This window comes from Lutzomyia longipalpis, chromosome 1 (assembly GCF_024334085.1).
Source record: "Lutzomyia longipalpis isolate SR_M1_2022 chromosome 1, ASM2433408v1".
Classification (NCBI taxonomy): domain Eukaryota; kingdom Metazoa; phylum Arthropoda; class Insecta; order Diptera; family Psychodidae; genus Lutzomyia; species Lutzomyia longipalpis.
Genome location: NC_074707.1, coordinates 10,186,851 through 10,212,050, shown reverse-complemented (window position 1 = coordinate 10,212,050; position 25,200 = coordinate 10,186,851). Strand labels below are relative to the sequence as shown.

At 33.2% G+C, this 25,200-nt stretch overlaps 1 protein-coding gene across 2 annotated transcripts in view; it reads left to right on the top strand.

Moving 5' to 3' along the window:
• The window catches only part of LOC129788275 (klarsicht protein), a 166,813-nt gene that overhangs the window by 18,341 nt on the left and 123,272 nt on the right, over positions 1 to 25,200 (top strand). Inside the window, exons 2-6 of one of the 2 annotated variants that reach the window (XM_055824278.1) lie at positions 17,884 to 18,093; positions 18,183 to 18,364; positions 18,431 to 19,156; positions 21,113 to 21,367; positions 21,462 to 21,623. In XM_055824278.1, the coding sequence (XP_055680253.1) occupies positions 18,992 to 19,156; positions 21,113 to 21,367; positions 21,462 to 21,623 (582 nt within the window). In that variant the 5' untranslated portion in view covers positions 17,884 to 18,093; positions 18,183 to 18,364; positions 18,431 to 18,991. Of the gene's footprint in view, positions 1 to 17,883; positions 18,094 to 18,176; positions 18,365 to 18,430; positions 19,157 to 21,112; positions 21,368 to 21,461; positions 21,624 to 25,200 lie in introns of both variants that reach the window. The other variant, XM_055824277.1, reaches the window with a different exon arrangement.

The window sequence follows — 25,200 nt, the reverse complement described above, 5'->3', positions numbered from 1 at the left end:
AGCGGTGAAGGACGAGAAAATATGGTTTTCTTTTTTCTGCAGAACATGATGAAGGGTAAAAAAGTGTCCGAAAAATTATGAAATTCCCATAAAGTTATCATTTAGTGGCAAAAAGAAGTAAATTTTAGTATCTAGAAAATTTTCCAACATCTCATTAACTCTACATTCTTTTTTGTTGCTAAGAAGAAGTGGTAAGAGAAGACAGTTGTGACATTCAAATGGTAGGTAGTAAAAGTTTTCTTTCTTTTACCATTTTATATGCAAAGGAGGATAGAGTGAGATGGGGAGAGAGAAATGCATTATAAGCTGTGACTATATTCTCACATATGATGCGCAAATAAACTCAGCATAGTATTCATAGAATTCTGGAATGAATGACATAAATAGAAAATGCTTTAAAATCAACACCGGAGGGAATTTAGTCATTTGCAAGAAGACGATGGCAATGAATTTGTCACTGTCTCACATGGGAATGAATGTGGATGCTTCTTTATATCCAACTTTAGCCATTCATAATGTTTCAGGGTACTCAATTTCATTTGACTATGCAGGAATTTTCTTCACCATCGCACAATGCTTACAAACCTCCAGAAAGTGTCGTGATAGTTTATTGCAAGAGGTGGTACAAGAATCAATTTGAGTGCCTTGCGGGAGAACAGCATGGAATACAAGAAGTTAATGGTGCAATTGTGTGACTGTTGAATTAGCTCTAGTTGAGAACTAATCTCATGTGTCCTCAATTGTTGAAAAGAAACATTAAACATAGAATAAGGACGAATTGTTTAGACCTGTCATCCACGATTTACATTGCCTTGCTGACTACATTGAAATTATTTACTGTAATTTAATGCAAAATTGTGAATATGGCTGGGAAAGTTATGTGACAGCATAAATCCTTCTTTTCTTCAGATATTATGTTCATTGGGGGATACCTAGAAGTATTGGGATTATTTTTTGGCTGAAAATAGTATAAGAAACAAATATTTTAGGTTTATAAGAGAATCAGACTTGTTTTGCTCATTACCAGCGACGCTTTGCTTTATTTTTTTTTTAATAATATTTATTTGATAAAGGATTATAAAAATTGGAAGCTTCTTACACATTCTTGCGCATTTTTCTAATCAGTAAATAAATATTTTATCTTCACGATTGAAGCAGATTAACATTTACCAAACAACAAATGATTAGCATAACTTTTTTCTACAATAGAACTTTTACAAAAAAAAAAAAACATACAAAGAAAAAAACTTGCAGACAATATTTACAGAATAAATTTCCAGTGTGATAATTTTTTATGTCCTCCCTCGGTGTTCGTGCATGTAGTTTAATAATAAAATATATAGTGGAAAATGCTCTTTGGGGATAGAAGAAGTTAAAGCAATGGGGCGACGAATCTGCTCATGGAAAATTCTTCGTATACAATAAACAATCCATAAAATGAGCTTCATTCCTAAAAAAAGACACGCATCGTGTTACCAATAGACGTATTTTTCTACCTTTTTATTTTCCATTCGTACACACAGTGCAAATTAGCCAAGAGTGAAAAGAAAAGAACAAAGAGACATGAAGTTATAGTTGCAGAAGACAAAATAATAATTACAACGAAGAAAAATGATAAATTATTGATAAAACATGCAAGATTCTCCCGGCTTTATATTATTGTTATTCATTTTAATTACACGGTCACACAAATTCACAATTGACTGGACTTGTAATTTATGCCATTTTCCATTGATTCTCTTTTGTGCACGTGATTGCTGTGTGTTGTGGAGTTTTATATGGAAGCGAAGGGTGAGGCCTTAAAAGAATTACATTTATATTGTTGGAAGGCGCGTTACTCTGCTCTGGTTTTAGGGCAGAAAATTTTTCGTGAGGGGCAGGAGTGACTCATCGTTGTATATCAAAAAAGATATTGTTTGGTTAATATCACTGTCAAGAGGGTGCTTTGAAAGTTGCTCAAAGTGTGCATTCTTTTGAGGAAGTTTGTCAAATAAAAACGTCACTCCCACGACCTGGATTAAGTTTGAATTTCCCACTTAACAACTTCATGGATCGTTGGGAGTTATTTTTGTTTTAATTGGAAATAAATGTTTTTTTAGAACTCTTGTACAAAATCGTGGAATATAATACTTGTAAAGGAGTTTATTCACTGCAGTGTCATGAAGTTAATGAAATCAGAGGACCAAAAAAAATATTCAAAAAGGCTCAATAAATTTTATAAATTTTTTAAAGTAAAGTTGGGGAAGATTTGCCCAAAATATGCAATAGCCACGCCCCCATTCTATCTTATAGCTTCCGTTTAAATGTATAAAACTTATGCCTCATGTGTTTCTTTCGATTTTTTTTTAATAAACGATCTTTCTTTAAGTAAAAGGAACAATTTTGAAACACACGTTTATGCTTGATACGAATTATTAATTAAGTCGCATCAAGCATATGCATCATTGTTAAAATTTTGTATCTTTTTCTCGATTAAAGATTGTTTATTTTGAAGAATAGATAAGAAACACACGATCCATTATGAATAAATTGAATTTTTATTAAATTTAGTGTCTCGGCAGTAGAATACAATACACGACTACATGCATATGCTTCATGCATTTTAAAGGTCGTTTGATTTGTGTTCATTTCATAAATAATTCTTCCTGTATTTTTCCTTAAATTTTAGAGAAAAATAAATAATTCTTTTTAACTTCTTTCCAATGCTTTTTAAGGTCTCTAAAAAATTAGATGTTTTTTTTGGAGTACAAAATGGCATGAATAAAAATGAACAGACTCCTTTTCAAGTATATTTTAAAATTAATTACTTTTTTAATTTAATTAATTTTCCAAATTAAATAGAACAAAGAATCACCCTGTATAACAACGAAAAAAAATCCAATTTCACATTGCGTGAATTCAATTTTGTGTGTGGAAATGTGATATCTTCACTGGTGAAGAAGACATATAGAAACTTTATTTTCTTGTAAGCCAAAAGACAGTGAAGAAAAAGAAATATAATTGAGGGGGGAACAAATACAAGTTTTCGTTGGAATGGAAAGAAAATCCGAAAAAATGAGATTATTAACCCACAAGAATCGACCTTTTGGTTTTTTTTTCTTTTCATTTTTCTTATGCCTATAAATTTGTCCAATTTGAAACAAATGAGGCGACAAATGTTATTAATGAGCTGAGGAAGGTAATAAAATGGAAAATTGTGTCAATGTAGGAAGAGTAAAGAGCCCATCAAACGGGAAGATTTAGGGTGTGATGTACGATAAAATGAATTGTATAGTCAAAAAATTATTCGACAGGAAGTAAAAAATTATCACAAAATCCCCTATTTGCGACTCTCACGCACGTTTCATTTTTTTTTTGGTGATGATATACGAGTTGGAGATGCCATCACGGAAGCACACGCAGCATCACCCACAATAGTTAATAAAATATAATAAAAATTCATTGAAGATGTGAACATGTGAATTTGGCTGTAGGTAGTTTTTCCTGACATGTTGCACGGGGCATGAGGAAATGCGTTGTGGTGTTTATTTAACAGATTTCATCATAATGTGGCGAAAAAAATTCATTTTGTGTCCATTGGCGAGAAAACAAGCGTCAAAAGATCATTTTTCACATTTTTTATCTCTGTCACAAAAAAGTCATCTCTTAGGGTTTCGAATTGTTTTCATGTAAGTTCTGTGAATGATTTTCACAAAGAGAGTTGCATATTGTCATGATGGGATGACACCTGAGCATAAAATATTGCTTTGTGTGTGTATTTAAGCTGCAGAAGCTTGAATGCTGCTGCAAAAGTCACAGAAGCCAAAAATGCTATATAATTGATTTGACGACGATGAGACGCCCAGAGAAAGCTTCTCCTCTTCAAGAAGGTGTTTTCCAACACTGCTGTCAAAATGCAATGAGGAATCCCAATGGGATGCTGAAAGGCATGTCGTCTAGCTGCAGAAGAAATTTGTTTGTTAAAACCACCCGACAATGCACCTTGCAAGCAATGTCTTCGCCTCCACGCAGCTGCTGTGGAGTTTTATTGTCAATACTTGTGCACCAAGTAGCTTTGGGAGTAATTGAAATTATTATTTGTCCAATTGATTCAACATGATTTAATGTAGACGGTAATTGGAGGTACATGCTGAGAAATGAGGAACGTTTTTTCTCCATTGCTTTTGCATGTTGATTGGCAAGGTGCACACAAACTCTTGGACTGTTTTGACTCTCTGCAGATGGCTGCTGCACACACGACCTTCATTAGAAAGCAAGAGTTATTACATACCAAATAATCATTTTATAGTTCGTTTATGTAATTAAGTCTGTGGGAAAAGTCTTTTACCCAATAAGAGACCCTAAAACAGGAAAGAAAGTTTACCTGCATGTCCCGTAATTGGAGTAAAATTTTGCCATTTTATGTAAAATCAACATGGAATTTTTCAACTTGTTCATCCTCACTGTCTTCACCAAAAGGGGTGATCAACTGTTTATTTTTTATGGCAGGTTTAATGAATCTTTTCTTTTTTCAATTAGTAAATAATCTGTAAAACTTTTAAGCCTAATTTAGCTGTGTTTCTTTCAGACACAGCTTTTGTGTACCGAGCAAAATCGAAAGTCGTCAGATCGGGCTCAAACTTGGGATGAGCACGAATTAGGGTCCCCACATTCCAAAAAACGTATGCGCCAAAAATTTTTTTTTCCGGCCGTCCGTCCGTCCGGCCGGCCGTCCGGCCGGAACCTATTGCTATATTGCAAGAGAACGGTAATAGATAGAGACTTGCGGTAAACGGCAAAGTTTAAATATCGACCGGAAGACATCCGATTATGAGGTCAAATCCACCCCCCCTCCCCTCCGTCCGCCATTTTGAATAACCTCAAAATTTTGTTTTCGCTATATCTCAGCCGCTATTATAGCTAGAGGTCTGAAATTTTGATATGTTGTAGGGGCCATCAAGACCTTTCCAACGATACCTCATTTTCGAAAATCGGTCAAGCCGTTTAGTCAATATGGCCGCTACAATTTTTCATCGAAAATCGACCATAACTCGAAAACGGCTTGACCGATTTTGATCAACCCGGGGTCAAATGAAAGATCTCAACAAACCCTACAACTCTCTAGAACATCCGAAGTTTCAAAAGTGACCGCTAGGGGGCCAAAAATCGAAAACAAAATTTTCGATGAGTTTTCGATGAATATCTCGAAAACGGCGACATAAATTTTTTTCATTTTTTGATATGTTGTAGCTGACCATATTATCTAGCTTCATGCCAAAAATGAAGAAAATCTATGGATCCGTTCTCGAGATATAGCCTTCCAAAGTTGGCATGTCATATCTCGGGTTCTACAAGTCCGATCTTGATCAACTAAAGCGCAAATGAAAGGTTTCGTGAAACCCTACAAATGTCTAGAACATTGCAACTTCGAGAAATGACCGCAAGAGGCGCTAAAATCGAAAACAAAGTTTTCGAAAATTTCGAACTCGAATTTTTCGAAAATGGCGACATAAATTTTTTTCATTTTTCGATATGTTATAGCTGACTTCAAGACCTTTCAAACAAAAAAAAATTTATGAAAATCTATGGATCCGTTCTCGAGATATGGCCTTCTAAAAATTTATTAGCGTATGACTTTAATACTATTCCAGACTTTGCGCGTATTTAAATTAATTCGCGTTCTAGTTTGCTCTCACAAAATTGGTACACTGAAAGAAACACAGCTCCCGTAAGCTTGGTCAGCTTACCAGTACATTTTTTTTACAGAAGTTTTCCTAGTAGTCCTAGGATTTTATAAAAGTTTTCTAATTCGATTCGTTGATTTAAAAAGCTTCCTAATTTAATTTCGAAATTGTCTGCTTAAGACTTCGCTATGATTTATTAGAATATCAAGAAATTAATCACGATGGAGGCGCCTGGTGGTAAAGGAACTAAGCTAAACTTTATTGAAATCTTACCGGAATTGGTAATAAAAAAAAAATGGAGGACTGCAGTCATCCAAAAGCGTCAGCTTAGAAGACAGGTAGATCAGCCTAAAAGCTTTCGATGTTTCTGTGTGCTTTTACTTCAGTTTTAGTTCGTACTTCGTGAAATCTTAATTTTTTGTTGACTGATCCACCATCTCCTTAATTGAAGCTTCCGGAAAAACGTTTTCCTTCATTTCCTTATAAGAATCAAACACAACTAACTTCCTTACAATGGAGGCGCCTGGTTAAAGATAAATCTTCTCTGTGAATTAAGTTAAAACAGTAGAAACACTCCTTAACCCCTTTCAATCATCAATTAAACGCCCCTTTGTTGAACAACAAATCCAAAGAAGTTTAAAGTTTAATTCTTCTCTGAATGTTCAGGTGGAAAATGTATACATTTTTCCTTCATTACAATTGTGCATGTGAATAAATATAGAAAATTTCTCTCTGAAGCTCTCAATTCTCATTTAATTTTATTATATATGTATCAAAAACTCACCAGCAAGTAATATCCATCCTCAGGTGCATTTATCAAAGAAGTCAAACAAGAAGATATAAATTTAAACAGTTTCCCCAGAGTCAATTTCAAAACAATTAAACTGATCTCTCTGGGCGAAGAGAGTTAGATAAAAAGGAAGTAAAAAGTGGAGGAAGAAAGAAAAAAGAACTAAAAGCGAGAATATGTGTAAAATATGTGTCTTTTAACAAATATTTTATGGTCTAATATTTAATTATTTGATCTACAAGTGAATGGCAGTGCGGTGAAACAAGTCATCAAGCTGGTGTAACAAAGATGAATTTAGTACCGTGTTTTGTTAGTTAAACTATCATTTGAATTTAGAGTATAATTGGGGAGACATAAATTTCGGATCAGTTTCTTCCATCGCTTTGTGACGGCATCGTGTCATGTTTTTAATGTACTTTTGCACCGTCCGGTTGGGGGTTATGCAATAAATTGGTTTTGGTTGCCGAAGGAGGAGTGCATAGCACATGGTGTGAAGCCCATATAAGAAGCCATTGCAGCAATTGACCATAACACTGTATCAATGTGATTACATTGGCTGAGGCAGTGGAGTTGGTTGTGTTATGTGTACTTCTTAATGGAGGTGTCTGGCCGCAAATAGAACTAATTGAATTAAATGCAAGGTGATCAATGAAATTGCAATGCAATTTACACGTTAGTCACTTAAAGGTCTCCCCTCGTCATTCGTCGCGTATGGCTATTTGGTGTATGAAGATCAAAGAGCAAGGAACGAGAGATGCCATTGTGTGTACATTTCGCACCTTGATGATGGCTCTCTGAAGAGTCCGCAAAGAGTAGTTGGATGATTGAGAAAATATTACTTTATTCAACATTGAATCTGTCCCGCGATGAAGATGACTATTGTATTTGATTTCTACCGAGTTTTGCTCTCTGTATAAGTTCTGCTTCAGGGAAGGAGGAACGGTAACAAGAATAAATTGGATAATGTAATCTCAATGCTGATGACCTGACAAATATTTCGGAAGAATAGCTAACAGAAGAAATTTCAAATCATTCTCATAGCGCAAAGTTTTATAAGATTGCTCAAGGAAAAATGGAGTATCTCTCGATGGCATCACATTGCAAGTTAATGTGATGATATACGCATTGTTGTACAAGAAGTAATTCACATGTTTTCCTCTTAATCATCAGCTTTCATTCTCAAGTACGTTACGTTGCTTTTCAATGCACTCGATCTTGTTTACTTTTCCTGGATGTCGAAGATGATGGGATGAGAATGTGTTTGTGGTGTTTGAAGACGTGATATATAAACTACTGTAGATACTTAAGAAAAATTGTTAGAGCTTTGAGCTTTTTGTTATTTTTCTTTAAATTTTGAGTAGATAAGAATCGAAAGATTTAAAAGAAAATCAACAAGTCATTTGAAAAGAAAAGGAAAATTCTCGGGTAAAAAAGACAAAAACTCTGACTAGCCGGAAGATTAGAACCTATGACTTTAGGGCGGAATTCACTACTCAATCGAGCTTAAAATTTTAAGTCGGTGTTAAAGTGATATAAAATAAAATAAAATAAAATAAAATAAAAAAAAGACTTAAATTTATAACTTTCTTGCTCCCTATTCAATGCAATTTAAAACAAAGGGTGTCAGATAAACATCTAACGAATATCTTGGTTTTTTAGGCGAATCATCCGAATATTTCTGAAGATCTGAATATTTGACTTCACATGAATATCTTTTGCTAAAAACCGATTAACCTAAAATAGAATATAATCCAAATACGTATTTAGGAATTTTTGGTTTGAATCTAGTCTTTTTTGGAGTTCAATTTACTACTTTTCCGTTTGAATTTACTCCTTTTAGCTGTGATTCTTTTTTTTTTAAAGAAGCACAGATTCTGTGTAGACTCTTAAATGCAATTTTAGGCTTTAATAATTTTTTTTTTAAAGTCTTATTCTTTAATCTCTATAGTTTTGGAACTGAAAACCACGTATTTATCGGTTTGAATTTATTCTTTTTTTGGGTTGAATTTACTATTTTTTGGTTTAAGTGTTTTTATGTTTGAATTTAACATTTTTAGGCTTAGACTTGTATTTGCATTTACTTGGCAAATCATCCGAATATTAGCGTATAATCCGAATATTTCCTAAGATCCGAAAAATGTCGTCCAGATAAACTCCCCTTTATTTAAGATTTACTTTTAATTAAATTCACGTTCTTTAATCAGAAAATCTTACATATTTTCCAGAACAACTCAGGAAAATCCATGACCGACTTAAAAAAAAACTGACCTAAAACCTTAAAACCGACTTAAAATTTTAAGATTGAGTAGTGAATTCGTCCCTTAGGCTTGTTAAAGTTTATGTTTTAACCACCCATCACATTGAATAATGCTAACAAATTATAATTAAAGAAGTAAAATTTCATATTTTCTTTAAAGAAAAATTTAAAATGAACTTGAAATCTTCAAAAAGAAAATAAAACCACGAATAAATCGATTAACTGCCAATGAGCTTTTAAAGCTCATAAACAGACAGAGTCTATTTCAGGGATCGTCTTTAGCCTCAAGGCTTCACAAGCGAAAGGATTAGTGAAAGTTTCCTTATACCTCTATAGCGTGCTATGGTGCACTAAAATTAAAACTAAAAGACGAAATTTCAAATTCTAATTGCTCAATTTTATTTCTTCAAAATGACAGGCTTTAAAATTTTTTTATAGCCATAAATCTACTAAATGGTATGTAATGGTATCGTATATTGCAAAGCCCCACTTGCAACTGCACTATAGACAAGCCCCTGATTTTCAATTGGTTTATTTGATGTAAAATATTCTTTTTTCGGTGTGTGACAACATTTCATAAAAGTAGAACCATAAATATGTCCATTTGTGGAATTTAAATACAAAACACAGCTTGACAGCTTCAAAAATCATTCAAAAGGAAATACAGAGTGCAAATAAGCTCGTAAAATTCTTTGATATTTTTCATATATGGTGTGTGAAAAGGTAAATATTGCTTGATTTTGCTATTTTTGGTTTGGTGGGAAATTTGCATAAAATATATTTTAATGTTTATTTTGATTGATTGGTGTGTGAGTAAATTGAGAAAATAATAAACAAAAAGGGTCCATTCGCATGGGAATGTTATACATATATTTTGAATATGAAATGTGCGACTAAAAGCCCATAAATATTTATGAGAGAATTAATCTATATCCAATGATTGGGTCGTGTGAATTGGATAGGTATTTTGGGGCGGGAGAAAGGGTGGAAGTTTAAGAGGTTGAAAAAAGAAGAAAAGTGCAAGAGGAAATGTCTCTACGTGCTGAATGAAGAGAGTGGGATTGAGTTGTTGCAAATGCAAAAATCCTCCGTGTGGGAGAGACTCTGTGGATGCGGAGATTTGACCACCTGGGACAATTACTCTCCTCAGCGCGTTGGTCAATTCTTCGGTGGATCGTTCGAGTGTGGAGAGATGCTTCCGACTGTGTGCTCTATAGAGCGATCGATGTGAGTTGTGTGGCAGATAGTCTGTTGGGTGTTGAATTGGCAAAAGCGCGCCACAGTGTTGAGTCATGGTTCAGTGACTACATTATATCGTGTGTGGAAGACTCAGCTGGTGATGTCTGTGCTGGATGTTTTTTTTCTTCCTCTGTGCAAAATAGAAGCGTTTTTCACAATTTATTAAATAATAAATAAAAACAAAGAATTCTCTAAATGTGCATCATCTATAAATAAAATACCAACAGCGGCACTCAAAGAGGTGCATTTGCAAGAAAAATTTCCCGCATTTGTGTGCAAAAGAAGGATGATGGAAAAATTATAAGAATGGATGAGCGCGGAGAAATTCTACGTTGAGATGATTAAGAATATTTTATTGTGGTGAAAATGTAGTAAATTCTACCGTATTGTGAGATTACAGAGATTACGCGTGGAAGCCGCCTCTTGTGCATGGTGAGTTGAGTGAAAATGGTCAAATTCGCGGAAATAATTGCAAAGAACGTCGTACAAATTGTTCATTGTCTTCTTCACGCTAAAAAATGTACACGGAGATGAAGGAGAGTGATGTAGATTCATTAGTTTAAGCCGTAGGGGAGACCGGGGTAAAAAAAGTCTATTTGCATAAATCCTTATCTGCAGGATTTCCTAAGGGCAAGAAATTTTCCTCAATAGGTCATTTTCATAGGAAATTTTCTGGCCTAACTTTGTCTCAGATTTCTTTTCTCTATCTCGTTGGGAAATATGAGATTTCGAGCTTTCTCTGAACCCTTCCGTTTCTGTATTTTTTTTTTAACTTGGCGCCAGCCACCATTTACACCAGCGGGGTAAATAAAGTCAGTGGAATTTTTCGACGTTTCCAATGATTTTCCAACCGAGAGATTGATAGTAGTTGATAGCTAAACTTTTCAACTTTTGATCCGCGACAAGGAATTTCACTTTTATAACCACTAAAACAGAGAATTTTGAGATTTTCTCAATCACGCAATTTTGCAACAAATAGTTAGGAGATATGACAAAAATTTTGTAGTTCCATATGATTTACATTGGTTTACTATATTCACTCCAAGGGGCATGTTTTGATTCAAACAATCACGTTGTGGCTTCATGAAGGATTTTCTTCCGGAGTCTCTCTGAGGATTAATTTCTGACTCACTATTCTCCATTTTTTCTTCTTATTTTGAGGTTATAAAATAAAAAAAAAATTAGGGTGTCCAAAATTGACAATAATTTCAAATTACAGCAGAAAAAAAATACAATGAAAATAATTCAAAATACACTATTCCAAATAAAGTTAAAATAGTATATTACAAAAAGTAAACACAAATTCGTTTTGTATACTTTTTACTATACTAACTCGACTTAGTATAGTATATTTTCCGACCCTTGAATTGGTCAGAAAAATCTTTAAAAGTTAGTAAAAAAAAATACACATTGGTAACGTTTTTTACATTAACCCTTTAACGTCCAACGTGAAACATAAAAACATTGAAACATGCGCTCTTTTATCACGATTTTTATTCTATGAATTTTTTTAGAGGATTTTTCTCACTCAGAACGTCTTCTTTGACCCCTTATGCGTGAGTTTGATGCATTTGTAATATGGAAAAACAATTACATTAATAAATAATTGAAAAAATAAAATGTTTCACGTTTGGGTCAGCGTATGACCCAAAAAACCTTAAAGGGTTAACCCAGGTAGTAAGAAAAATTATGAAATTAGAAAATCGCTGAAAGAAAAGTTTCGGAGAACGATTTTCCTCAATACACAAAAGTTTGGGAAATGGGCTTAAAAGTTTATTTTTTTTTCTCCTTAACTATTGCTCGGATTATCTCCAAATTGCAGCCAATTATTAAAGGTTGATGGGGCTTTCCACCATAATTTTTTCAGATTTTTCCGAATTATAACTTGAGAGAAATTGGCATTTGAAAATTTTCCACTGGCTTTTTTAACCCCAATCTCCCGTATAGGAATTCTTTTAAACTTTCTGCCTTAAAAATCCCGCATTCGCGTATTTCATAACATACACAAAAATCCAAGCAAAAATCAGCGAGTGATGGTACACCAAGCCACATACGGTGGATGGTAAATTGTACACAGAGAGACACCACCATCAAATAAAAATTCCACCTTAATTGGATTTTGCAATGATCACCATCTTTCACTTGCAAAAGAAGTGTCTTGAAAAGAAGTTTCGTTGTGTGGCCATTTGATAGACCGGAACCGCGTGAAAAGAGACTCCCGTTTTGCAAACTGCGAAGGGGGTCTCTCCTATACCAATCAATAAGAAATAGTCTTTCTCTTTGCAAAATGATACACCACGTACCTGCATGCAAAAGGTATAAAGTTTTTAAATTGAAAGTGATTTGTGCGTCAAATACGAATTTTATCTGCTGCTGCGGTAGCCTCCAACAATTTTTACCTTCTTCACCGTTGCTCCGCATTGCAATAAATGAAAAGCTCCCAATGCTATGTGTGTAGTGATCCACGAGAGAGAGAGAGAATATGTCTCGATTGCATGATCATGTAAAAGAAACTCATGGAACATGGGTGGTGTGGTGACCACAAAGTGGGTGGATGCATAATAAATGACCAGTATGACTGAATTTTCACTCTTATTCGATGTGTTACAATCAAATCGTGATACCCCGAGCATAGGCCTTTCGTGTACTTTATTGAGGAAATTGAATTAATATCGCGCGCTACCTTTCATTCCCATCATCGTGCAATAATCCATACGATTAATGGGAAAATATTTACGATGTGACAGAATATCTCGCACCGTAACTCTTCTCTTATGCATGTACGTACAATCAGGGAAATGCAAAAGAGATCCTCTCACAATGTGATCTTGTATTGGCGGGAAAAGCATCGAGATGATTTTTGCATAATTTCTAGAACAATTGCAAACAGAAAACAAGAAATAGTTATACCTTTTATTGTTTTGTTGTGTGCAAATTCACATCTCTTCTTTTTCAGCTGAAGAAGCTTTTATTTTCTCAATAATAGGAGGAAAGTTGTTTTGAAAGTTCTTACATGTACCTTAAGTGGATGAGATAACTACGATGGGATGATCATTCTATGCGTTTTTGTAATAATAATTTATTGATCGAATTGCGATCGAAGAAAATCATTTTTTCTTTCATTTTTGAGGTCGATTCAGTCAAAAATATTTTCTTTTTTAAAGCTATAAAGCTTAAAATCTTTTTTAAAAGTTCCTCAAAAGCTTTTTTATTTTATAACACGACTAAGGAATGAAAGAAACAGTCAAAATCTTGAAATAATGAGGTTGATTATTTTAAAAATCTTTTCTTTTATTTTCTAACAAATTTTGTTGTTGTAAGATTTGCGCAGTTACTGTTTTTAAATCAATCTACTGTTGTAAAAGAAAAACAAAAGATTTTGTTATTCTAGAAAACAATCAGAAAGATCTTTAGATGGCACTGCAAATGTAATTTTCCTTTAAAATACGATTTAGATTAAAAGTTTTTTCATAAAATACTAAAAATCTTATAACTGACGATTTTTAGGAAAAGATTTTGTACAGAATTGACCTTTTTTATAAAAATTGTTGATAAACTCAACATACTCAAGAATATAACGCTAAGACAGCGTAAGACGCGAATTATGATATATTATTCTAGATTTAAAAAATGAAATAATAGGTTTTATTTAGCGACCAAGAAACTCTTGAAATTCGCTTAAATTCTTGAAATTTCAGTAGGGGAGAGCGGGGTTAAAAAAGTCACTTAAGGGTTTAGAAAAAGCTCAAAATATCATATTTCCCAAACAGATAAAGCGAAATGTATAGCTCAATTTCTTTAGGAAATTTACTGCCCTACAACTCTTTCTCAGATCATTTTATTCTATCTAGCTAGGAAATATGATATTTTAGGCTTTTTCCAAACCCTTAAGTGACTTTATTAGCCCCGCCCTCCCCTACATAATTCAAAGAATAAAGAATTTGATTGATTTAGCTGTGTTTCTCTCAGTTTTGATTTTGATTTCACAGATTTATTAATAAAAAGAAAGATAAATAAGATTTTTTTCCAAAAGATTTCTTGTATTTTTTCTATTGAAATCATTTTGACACTAGATATCGCCACTAGCAAATACAGCCCTCTAGTGGAGAAAACAGGGGGTAGACAAAGACTCTATTTCCATAGGAATTCACTGCTCACTCGCTGAGACACCCAGGAAAATGCTTCAATTGTAAAGTACCTGACAATGAGATACCAATTGTCATAGCCAGGTACTACGATTCAGACTTATGGGATGGGGTGGGTCCGTCCGTACGACCCCATGGCCCACGAGCAACTGAGCCAACCGTACTAGGGTGGTTGGGAGAGAGAGTCACCTTAAGACTCCCGCCAACCCCACACACATAAGCCATCCTATACCATGACAGTTAGTACCAGCGGTACTACACAATCTGAAAAAAAATCCACCACCACTGGATAGATAATTTAATATTCTATCGATTGATAGCTTTTGAGGGGTGTCTCACGAAGATTAATGCACTAAAACTGATTTTAAAAATTTTGATGCACTTTTTGGAAATAAAGTGACGTCATTTTCTTCCTTTAATTTCTCTGCAAACCGTCCGCCATTATTTGCTGTGTTCGGGTAAAAAAGGGCTTTGTCTACCCCCTGGGAGAAAACGTTCTAAATTTCCTATTATCAATTTTTATTTTTTTGCTTAAGCTTGAATTGATTGATTACACGAAAAGACGGATTTTTCTGTTAATGTCGTCAATTAAATAAAGCAAAAACTAACTCATAACTCCTGAAAACTATCAAAATAATTTTTTAAAATGAAGAAAAAGAAATAAAAAACCATAACTAACCGTAGTTCGAACCAGGGTCATTTGCATGAGAAACAAGTGTTCTACCCATTGCACTAAAATCTCCATATTAATGACACTGTCAATTGTTATATTCTATATAATAAAATGTCTCTAAAAATGCCTTCTTTTTAGCACCTAGAGTGCCGTCAATAGTTGGCAAAAATTGCTTAATGATTAATAGCCCCTAAGGGGGAATACCTTTTGCAATTTTATTGCTCGTATTTCAATGCATATCCCCTTAAACGTCATTCATAAGGCTTTTTATCACTAATCTCATCACTTTTCTCCATTCTATGCTTGTTGGGTTATTTTTTTTCTACCCCTCCCTCCCTCTCTCTGCAGTAAGTTATGTACAACAAGGGTCTATTAAGAATTTTATTTGTTGAAAATGTTGATGAGCATTGTGCAGAAATTTTCCAACTTGCAAACATGAGCAATAAATGTACCGATATGTAAGAGAAAGAAATTGTTAGCAAGCAACTAAATATACATAATTTTTTTTTCACTCGTATTTGGCCCCATGTGAAGTTGGGAGGAAAATTAAAGACGGGGGAAAACGGAGCGAGAGAGAGATGTTGTGAGAGATGCGCTAAAGAGTAGCAACAAATTGTTAATATGATAAAATATGCCGCGGTTTGCATGCAAATCTCCCTCGTGAACAGGTTTGCAACATCGCGCGATCTTTTTGTTCCTCTGCGCTCGTTTTCTGGGTCTCCGGCAGCCGCCTCATTGAAGCCTTCAAACGCATCTCCCAATTAAACTGCTCATCGAATTGCAATGTGGCATGAATTATGCAATGACGAAAATTATATATGAAAAATTTATGGTATTCGATTGGTGCTCACTGATAACCACTGCCAAGCCATGTGTTGTGTGCCTGTTGCATGCTTTTCTCAATGTCTTTTCCTCACATGCAGCACAACAAAGTGGCAACACGATGTTCGATGGTGAAGGAAATTTTTCTCAAGTAGTTTTCGTTTTGTTCTTTCACTTCTTTTGGAATTTTCTTTGGATGGTTTGTGGAAGTGGGAGAGAAGGGAGATAGAGAAAAAGTCATAAATTTTGAAATATTTTCTAAATTTGTAAACTTCGCTCCATCTCATCTTGTTTGAAACTTCCTCTTTTTATAATCTCCACAACGGATGCTCTTTTAGGTGGATGGATGAGCACTTAAAATTTCTATGGACATCCGAATGTGTGGATGTTACACACAAATTAATTGCCACAAGAGATTTGTAAAGGAATTCAATTTGATTGTTTGTCAAAATATTCAAATTTTAATTAATTAAGAATTAGTTTTTTCAGTAAATTGAGTGAGTTTCCGTTTGGTGTTAAAATGCGATTTATTACTTTCTGGAATGTCCTTTCAATGTAATATTTTAACATATTAGAAGAATTTTTTTCTTGGGGTTCTTGTTCTTTCTGAGGTTTATCTCTTGTCAATTAATTAGAGAAATAGAGAAAAATATTAAGAAGTTTGAAGGATTTTGATTGTGGTGAAGAGTTTTGATTTGAAAGGTTTTTTTTTTAAAGGTTTTTTTTTTAAATCAAATTAAATATCTTAAATTAATTCCTCAACATTCATTCAATTTTTGATCAAATATTGATCAATGCTGTACTACAATTCAATTGTTTTTTATTTAATTTTTCCAGCTATAAATTATCTAAATTGAAGAATTTTTTAAAAAGAACTCTAAAAAACATTTTCTTTGGTCGATTTTTGCCTTAAATCAATTCCTCAATATTCTTTCAAATTTTGATCAAATATTGATCAATTCTGTTGTTATACTAAATTGATTTTTATTTAAGTTTTTTTGGCCAACTACATTTTGTTTAAATTAAAGATTTTTTTGAAAAAAATGGTAAAAATCATTTTATGTGGTTGATTTTTGTCTTAAATAAATTCCTCAACATTCATTCAATTCTTGATCAAATATTGATTAATTCTGTTCTAATTCTAAATTGTTTTTTTTTTTAAATATTTTTTGCCAACTGTAAATTGTCTAAAAGGAAGAATTTTTTGAAAAAATTAAAAAAAAAACATTTTTTGTCCATTTTCGTCTTAAATTAATTCCTCAATATTCTTTCAAATTTTGATCAAATATTGATCAATATTGTTCTAAAATTAAATTGTTTTTGATTCAATATTTTTTTTGTTAACTATGAAATTGTCTAAACTGAAGAATTTCTGAAAAAAAACCATAAAAGAAACATTTTATTTGGTCGATTTTTGTTTTTAATTAATTCCTAAATATTCATTCAATTTTTGATCAAATATTGATCAATTTTGCTGTAATATAAATTATTTTTTATTTAATATTTTTTTTTTGCCAACTACAATTTGTCTAAAAATAAAGAATTTTTTGAAAGGAACGGTAAAAAATATTTTATTTGGTCGATTTTTGCCTTAAATCAATTCCTCAATATTCTTTCAAATTTTGATCAAATATTGATCAATTCTGTTCTTATACTAAATTGATTTTTATTTAATATTTTTTTTGCCAACTACAATTTGTCTAAAAATAAAGAATTTTTTGAAAGGAACGGTAAAAAATATTTTATTTGGTCGATTTTTGCCTTAAATCAATTCCTCTATATTCTTTCAAATTTTGATCAAATATTGATCAATTCTGTTCTTATACTAAATTGATTTTTATTTAATTTTATTTTTGGCCAACTACAATTTGTCTAAAAAGAAAAATTTTTTGAAAAAAACTAAAAAAAAAACATTGTATTTGTTCGATTTTTATCTCAAATGAATTCCTCAACATTCATTCAATTTTTGATCAAATATTGATTAATATTGTTCTAATTCTAAATTGTTTTTAATTTATAATAATTTCCCACTTATAAAATATTGTCTAAATTATAGAATTTTTTGAAGAAAAAAAAACCGTTAAAAAATTTTTTTAGGCCTAAATAGCAACATTTGACATGTTTCGCAAACTATACGCTTCAATAAATTTTGTAAAGTTCTTCCAACATACTTTTTCTCACATTCACATATTTTTTTTTAAATCGATGATGACAAAAGCACCAAAAATCTTTTATTTAAATTTTATCAAAAAAGTCTTCAAATCTTTAACAACTTTTCTCTATTTTGTTTTCAGATTTGCGCCGATTCCCCGTGGAGGGAGAAAACTTCTGCACAAAGGCGGAATACAATGGATTGTTTTGGGGTAAAGAGAAGCCGAATTTAAATTGAAATTAATCAAAAATCTGTGTCTCTCACCTCAATTGCACCACATATATTGGAATTAAATAGACTGACTTTTTGCCGTAAGGGAGAGGCTTGTTGCAGAAATTGCCGCCTTTTTGAGGTAATTACAAAGTGTTTGCTGTGTGCAATTTTCTTTCTCTTTATTCCATAAATCTCACATTGATGCGAATTTCCACATCAAAGTTATAGATTTCCAATTGAGGAAAATTCATAGTTCCCACTTTGAAGGAATATTGCCCAAGGCCTATATTTTTCGGCAAAATACACACAGAAATTCTTCAAGAGGAATTCCATGTAAAAAAGAAAATGAGAGGATTTGGAAATAAATTTCAGCACTATACTTCTTTAACCCACTAATTGACATACTTCAGGTATATGAAGGCATTTTTTGTGGTGTGGAAAAGATGTGGGTTGGTATTAATTTTTTGTTATTGTAGATCTTTCTGCTGGTAAACCAGAAAGGGAGGAAGAAAGCAATAAGAAATCCAACGGACAATCTAAGTCATTAAAACGGAAGAAGAACTGAGCAGAGAGGAAAAAAAAAGCTCAAGAATCTGCACAAAATCCAAACGAGGTATTTTGATCTCTTTCATTTACAGTGTGTTTGTGATTCATACTGTTGGGAGAGACAATTAAGAATAAGAAGAAAAAAAAATAGTATACGGGAAGTATATTGTCGACAAAGTAAATAAATTGCAAAAATAAATCCCAAGTTGCGGATAGAGCGCGCGGAAAGTGCAGCACAGCAGGAAAAAGAAAGAGAATTTGCAACGCTGAAGGAATAGAAAAACAAGGAGTGAGAAAAACGCGAGAAGAATGCAGAGGAGAAGCAACAGAAATAGCCAAAATACTTGGCTTTAGGAGAGTGCGAGGAGAAGGAGGATTGGTGGAGAAGAAATTCAAAGTGATTTCATCCGTTTGCCCTTCTTGGGGTGAGGAGGAATTTTTGTTCTCTGCAAAAGACAAAAAACAAAAAGGCTGAAGAGTAAAATACTATTATGCCAGTCATGAAGCCACCATCGGTGGAAACGAGTCAAATACAACAAAATACATGTGCCATAAAGCCTTCCTTGTCCATGACGTCACTTCCGCCGCCCAATGGGCAGCTCGAGAGTGGCGAAGTGGCGAGACTCCGAATCGACAGACCCTATCACAGTCTCAAGGTTAGAAATGAAATTTTTTTTTTACTCTATTTTGAATCCATTTTTGCCATCCGCTTCCAATTTGCCATCTAATTAGCATCATCACGCGCAGATAGTTTTATTTAGCATAACTATTTATTGCTCCGCATATTCCAGTAATGAAGCACAAAGAAGTGGGTAAATCATCAAAGTGCAGATGTTGAGTTACAATTAGATTTACAATTAAACGGCGAAAACTATAAAAGAACTCATAACTTGTCACAAATTAAGAAGATTTATTTTCAACTTGAAATAGTTTCCCATTTTTTTGACCTTAAAGCTTTTTTTTTACACAATTTATTTGCTTTATATTTCCGGTAGAAGTTTCAACGAAAAATTCTTGAATATTTTATGCTTTTAATTTTTTTGGGAAGTTTCTGTGATAAGTTTGGGAAATATTTAATTTAAAAGGGATGCTTTATGCTAATTTTATAAGGAAGAATTAATAAAAGAAGAGTTTTATGTTAATTTCTTTATTGAATATTTCTGTTGGTTTTGCCACAAGTTTTTCGTATTTTGTTGGCATAGTCAGGGAATGCAAAACAAACTTGCAAAGCAAGAAAAAAATGCTCAAAAGAACTTCCTTTGCGAAATTTGATAAGAAAACGCGCGGTTTGTTTTATTTTCTTTTCTCCATCTCTCAGCATTTAAGTTTAAATACAGGGAGCTTCGAAAAAGCTTTATGTAGGTTTAATATTTATAACTTGTTGAGAAAATTAATTCAAAAACCACAATTTTTAGCAAATTAGTAAGTTAAGGGTACTGCGGTTGTTAGAAAGGATAAATGAGGACACATTAGATGAAAATCTTTATGGCATAAATCTTAAACTAGGCTTTAGTTTTTTAAACTACGACTAAGGATTTATGTTAGGATTAAGTTTTTCCAATCTAGCCCTAAATAAAACCTTAGTCTACGTTTTTTTTTTAAAAATTAGGTCTAAGTTTAAAGCTAGGTCTAATAGTTTTAAATAAGGTTTAAGCTTCTTTTTGAGTAGGCTTAAATTTTTAAAAGAAGTTCTCAGTTGTTTGGCTAGATCTAACATTATTAAAGTCGGTTCTAAACTGTTTAAGCTAGATCTAGGCTTTTTTATTGCTAGATCTAAGCTGTTCTAAGCTATGCGTAGGTTTTTATGTAAAGGCATAAGATTTTTGTCTAGGCCTAACCCTTTTTAAGCCAAGTCTAAGCTTTTCAGGCTAGATTTTACAATTTTACACTAGGGTTAAGTTTCTAAGCTAGGCCTAAGCTTTTCTAAGTTATGCTTAAGTTTTTAAAACTAGGCCTAATTTTTTTTGGCTAGGCTTAAGTTTTTTGTGCTTGGCTTAAGTTTTCAAGGTCTGTTTTTTAGGGTTTTAAGGTTAGTTTAAACTGAATCGTAACCGAATGCTGTATTTGCTTATTTGACGAATTTCGTTACACAAAAATATTCAGGTGCATATTTTTATCCCTTTCAAGCATCAAAATAGGTAAGATAAGAAAGAGAAAATGCATTCAGTCTCAATTCAACATGTTCTAATTTTAAAACCTTAAAGTCTGACCTCAAAAAACTTAAAACCGGCTTAAAAAAATAAAAGTTTTCTTTAAAAAAAATGGTAATTTACCCAAACATTTACCATAAATCTTTACTTATTGATTCAAAGACTCAAGATTGAAACTCAAAATGTTTTCTTCTAATTTTATTTATAAACATTATTTAATTACTCAAACAATGATATCATTTTCATTACGATTCCATCATTAAATATTTGATTTTTTTCATTTCCTTCCTGACTTTTGACCAACAAAAATCCTCAGAAAAACTTTGTAAAAATAACGAACTTTATTTTCAAACTAAATAAAGCCCCTGAAAGCTGGCAAAATTTGAATGTTTGAAATAACGGCAATTTAGCAAAGACACAATTCTTGTACTAAAATACTAAAGAGATAAAATTTTCTTGCAGAAGAAACGTGATTCGGAACGTGAGATCTGGCGAAGATCGTGGGAGAGTGGACACAGTCATAGTTCGTGCAGTCTACACAGCAATGCCACCAATGCGGGCTCTGGGACGGGTAAAGACGACTTTTGGGCGGCACTGCAGACCAACTACAACTACATCATGGACACAAATCTCATCGATAGTTGCCGCGAAGCTCGTGGCGAATGCGATGGGAATGCGCCGGTGCAGGATCAACAGGTAGATGAGTGTTGTGAAAAGGTAATTTTCTCTCTCAGTTTTTCCCCTTAAATTAAGAGAATTTGAAAATTAAATCGATTTTTTTTTAAATTAAATTTTTTCCTTTGAATTTCAGTCAATATTCCAAACGGCAAAGTCTCAAGGATCCGTTGTGGATCCACGAAGACTTCGTCGATGGTTACGTGAGATGGAGAATCGCATTGAGAAGTCACCATCATTGTCGGAGGCAATGAAGATGAAACCTGGTGAACTTCAGCACAGATTGACTGAACACTCGGTGAGTTTCAAATTCTTTTTCTCATTGAAAGATCTTTTTTCTTCTTCTTACATTGTTGTTATTAATGGCAATCGCGGTGTAATCTACTTTTCTCTTACCCCGTGCGGTGTTGAGAGATGAAATTCACGAGTGAAATGGTATAACGTTGCACCATTTAAAGCGGATCTATCTCACTAAAAAATCACGTGTTTAGTTGCTTTTATTTTATTGCTGCATTAAATGTTTGCCTGAGCGACGCGCGACACTTCCGAAAGTAGATGGGTGACCTTTCAAAGAATGTTTATGCCTTTGCGCTGAAATGAAGACAAATTGTCTTGTCTGCACTTGATCTTCCTTCCAAAAGGCGGAGGAAGTGTTTCTGCCTCTTTTTTCTCTCCTAAACATCCATTAAAGCAAAAGAAGTTACATTTCACTTTACTCTCAGTGTGGGGTAATTGGAAAAATAGATCAATTGGCATGATCTCTGGTGCAAAAAGATATTTGTTGACCTGGAAAAAAGGATGGTTGGGAGTGTTTAAAAAAAACCGTTTTAAAAAAGAAAAATTCTCCGTGTTAATTTAAATGCAATGTGGCCTTTGGCGAGGTAAAAACATACTCATTTGTGGGTTTGTTATATGAACATTTTCACCAATTATACCCAACGAGACCTACTTTCCCAAATGCTGCCCTATGTCGAAATAATTTCCAAAATATGTCGAAAGTAGCTGCCCTATTTTGGAAGGAAATCATCTTTCGAAATATATTCGGCATATTTCCTTATCAAGCAGCCCAATTTCTGCCCTATTTTTAAGGAAAAAAAATTGGGCAGACCAAGTGGAAAATATTTCGAAAAAGTTTCGACCCTCTTTTCAATAGGAAATTGGGTGTCGACAGTCTGTCGAAATTTTTCCTTCCTCCATTTCCTTAAATATTGGGAAAAAATAAGGCAACTTGTCGACTAATATTCGACATGCTTTCGACAATCTTCCCAATTTTTGCCCTATTTCTTCCCAATTTCTGCCCTTCTCCAGATTTTTGATTTCATATTTTGTCAACAGATGGACTTTAAGGTTTAAAGGTTAATGAGCTCAATGGCGTACTTATTCGTGCGCGGCAAATCAAAAATTTACTTGCTAAAATTAAATTCGATTTATTAATTATCTGAGACTTTTGCATCCAAAATATGTTGACCAACATGTTTCAGGATGTGTAAAGAAATTTTAAAAATACTTTCAACAAGGTTTTGGGAAATTTCATTTTTTATGTGCAATTAAAATATAATTAAAAATTTGAATTTGTGAAATGCAATGGCATTTTATCGCCTATGGCAAATATTCATGACGGGAAAAGGGTGTGGCATGGTTTTCCAAAGACCAAGCGTCAGGATAAGTCGCAATATAAAAATATTAATATTTATTAATATCGTGTTCCATTTTGTCTTGGCATTTTATTGTTGTCATGTAAAATAACGCCATGGAGGCCCCAATATAATCATGTGATGTGTGAAAAGAGCAGAAGAATATAAAAATATGTTGTTTGAATTGAATATCATTGGAGAGAAAGAGAAGAATAATGAGGAAATCAAGGCAATACATGTCGACATACTTTCGAAAATTTTCCCTATTTCTGCCCTATTTCGACGGTCCGTCGAAATATGGTCGGCCACGTTTCGACAAAGCTTCCCAATTGGGCAGAAATAGGGAAGATGCTTTCGACGAACTTTCGACAGAAAAATTGGGATTTTTATTCCCCATTTTTCGTCAAGGCGTCGAAATTTTGACCAATTCTCGCCGTATCCCTGCCGACGGATTTTCGAAAATTTTCCCTATTTTCAAGCGATTTCTCTCCTTGGGTATGAGGGGAAAGAAAGTTCAGCACTGTGGTGAGAAATTCTCAATAGCTCAAGTGCAAGAAATCACACCACGATTTTACTTTTTTTATACCCTTCAGTGCTCTCTTTGAAGGCAAAGTATGAGCACAATGTTGAGACGAAGCGTTAGAAATTAATTATTAAGAGTGTTGTTGCTAAAAAAGAAAGACCTTGAGGGATCTGCTTAGTTTTTCCTGAAAAAATTTGGATATTTAAATTACGTTCTTACGTCGGAAGGAAGAAAGTCTCTTTAAAAATATTAATTACCTTGAGATGCTGAAAATTTTATATATTTGCTTAATTTTTAATTTAATTTATTTCTTTTCAATTTTGGAAGTTTTTTCATTATTTTCTCTTCATTTATTGTAAGTTGAAGACAGATCTGTGGACTCTTAAAAGAATTTGTAAATATTTTATGAAATTAACATTTTATTATCATTATTATTGGGCCTAATTCAGGGACCAAGAAACCCTTGAAATCTTTAAATTTTGTACTGAAATTTCAAGATTTCAAGCGAATTTCAAGGGTTTCTTGGTCGCTGAATTAGGCCCATTAATTCAATTTCTGATAAAAATAATTCAGAATGTGAATTTTTCATTAGAAAACTTTATTTAAGAGCTGAATTTTCTGATTTTTTCATCCCTTGCTGAATTTTTAAACTCAAATACTGAATGGAAAAATTTAGAATAAATTGTCCTTCATTGAATGGTCCTTCATTCCTTCTGATATTTCCCTGTTTAACAAACAATATATTTATTTCTCGTATAAAATCCAATTAAAAATCATGAAAAAGATTAGTAAAAATGTGCAAAATTAAGATAAAAAAAATAATTCTTGGGATTCGAACCAACGATTTTTGCAACATGCAAAGTGCGTGCTAACCATTGACCCAAGATTTTACTTCCCAGCCCATACGTGGATTAAAAACTTAACAAACAATTTTTTTCTTGAGATGAAAATTTATTCAAAAAATTGTTAAAAATAAGAAAATTAAAAACTCTAATTTATAAAAATAATTTCCTGACTAGAAATTTATCTTAAAAGATCTTCTGCTAATTTTTCTGCCCTCAAAACTTGAAGAATTTTCGGCAAAAGTGTGCTAATTGCAGCATTTCATGGATGTTCAATTAAAATATCTTTCTCCCACAAATGATACCTATTCATTCCACCCACGTCAATCCTTTTCTGCTCAAATTGCTTCTAAATGAAAAAAAGAAGAGTTCAAAATTACACGAGAGATGTGGAACAAATTTGTTAAAGATAATTTTGCTGACCATCTGTTCATCTCATAATTTTTCTTCCTGTTTACCGCACCGTCATCATTTTCCGGTTGATGCTGCAATATTGCATGTTGATTAAAATGAGTGAAAGAGACGGCGAAAAAAGGCACAGACGCTGAACTCATTAATCAACAATATCTCTACACAATTTTCCTTCATTTTGAGGTGCAGTGTGTGTGGAAGAGAATGCTTGAAAAGCGAAGAATTTGCGTCTGGGCAGAAGAATATAATCAACCCACACACGGGAGACGCGTTGCCACCCAAATGGGTGATTTATTGAGCTTTTGTGGTACTTCTCAACACCATCTATTATCGCACGAGAGTCTCTCATAAAGGGAAGAGGAGAGAGAAGAGATTTCAGGGCAACAAATCTGCCAGATAAAATCCACAAATTTAAAATTATTTATTCCTCATAAAGCAACCAAAACGAATTATAACGAGATGATT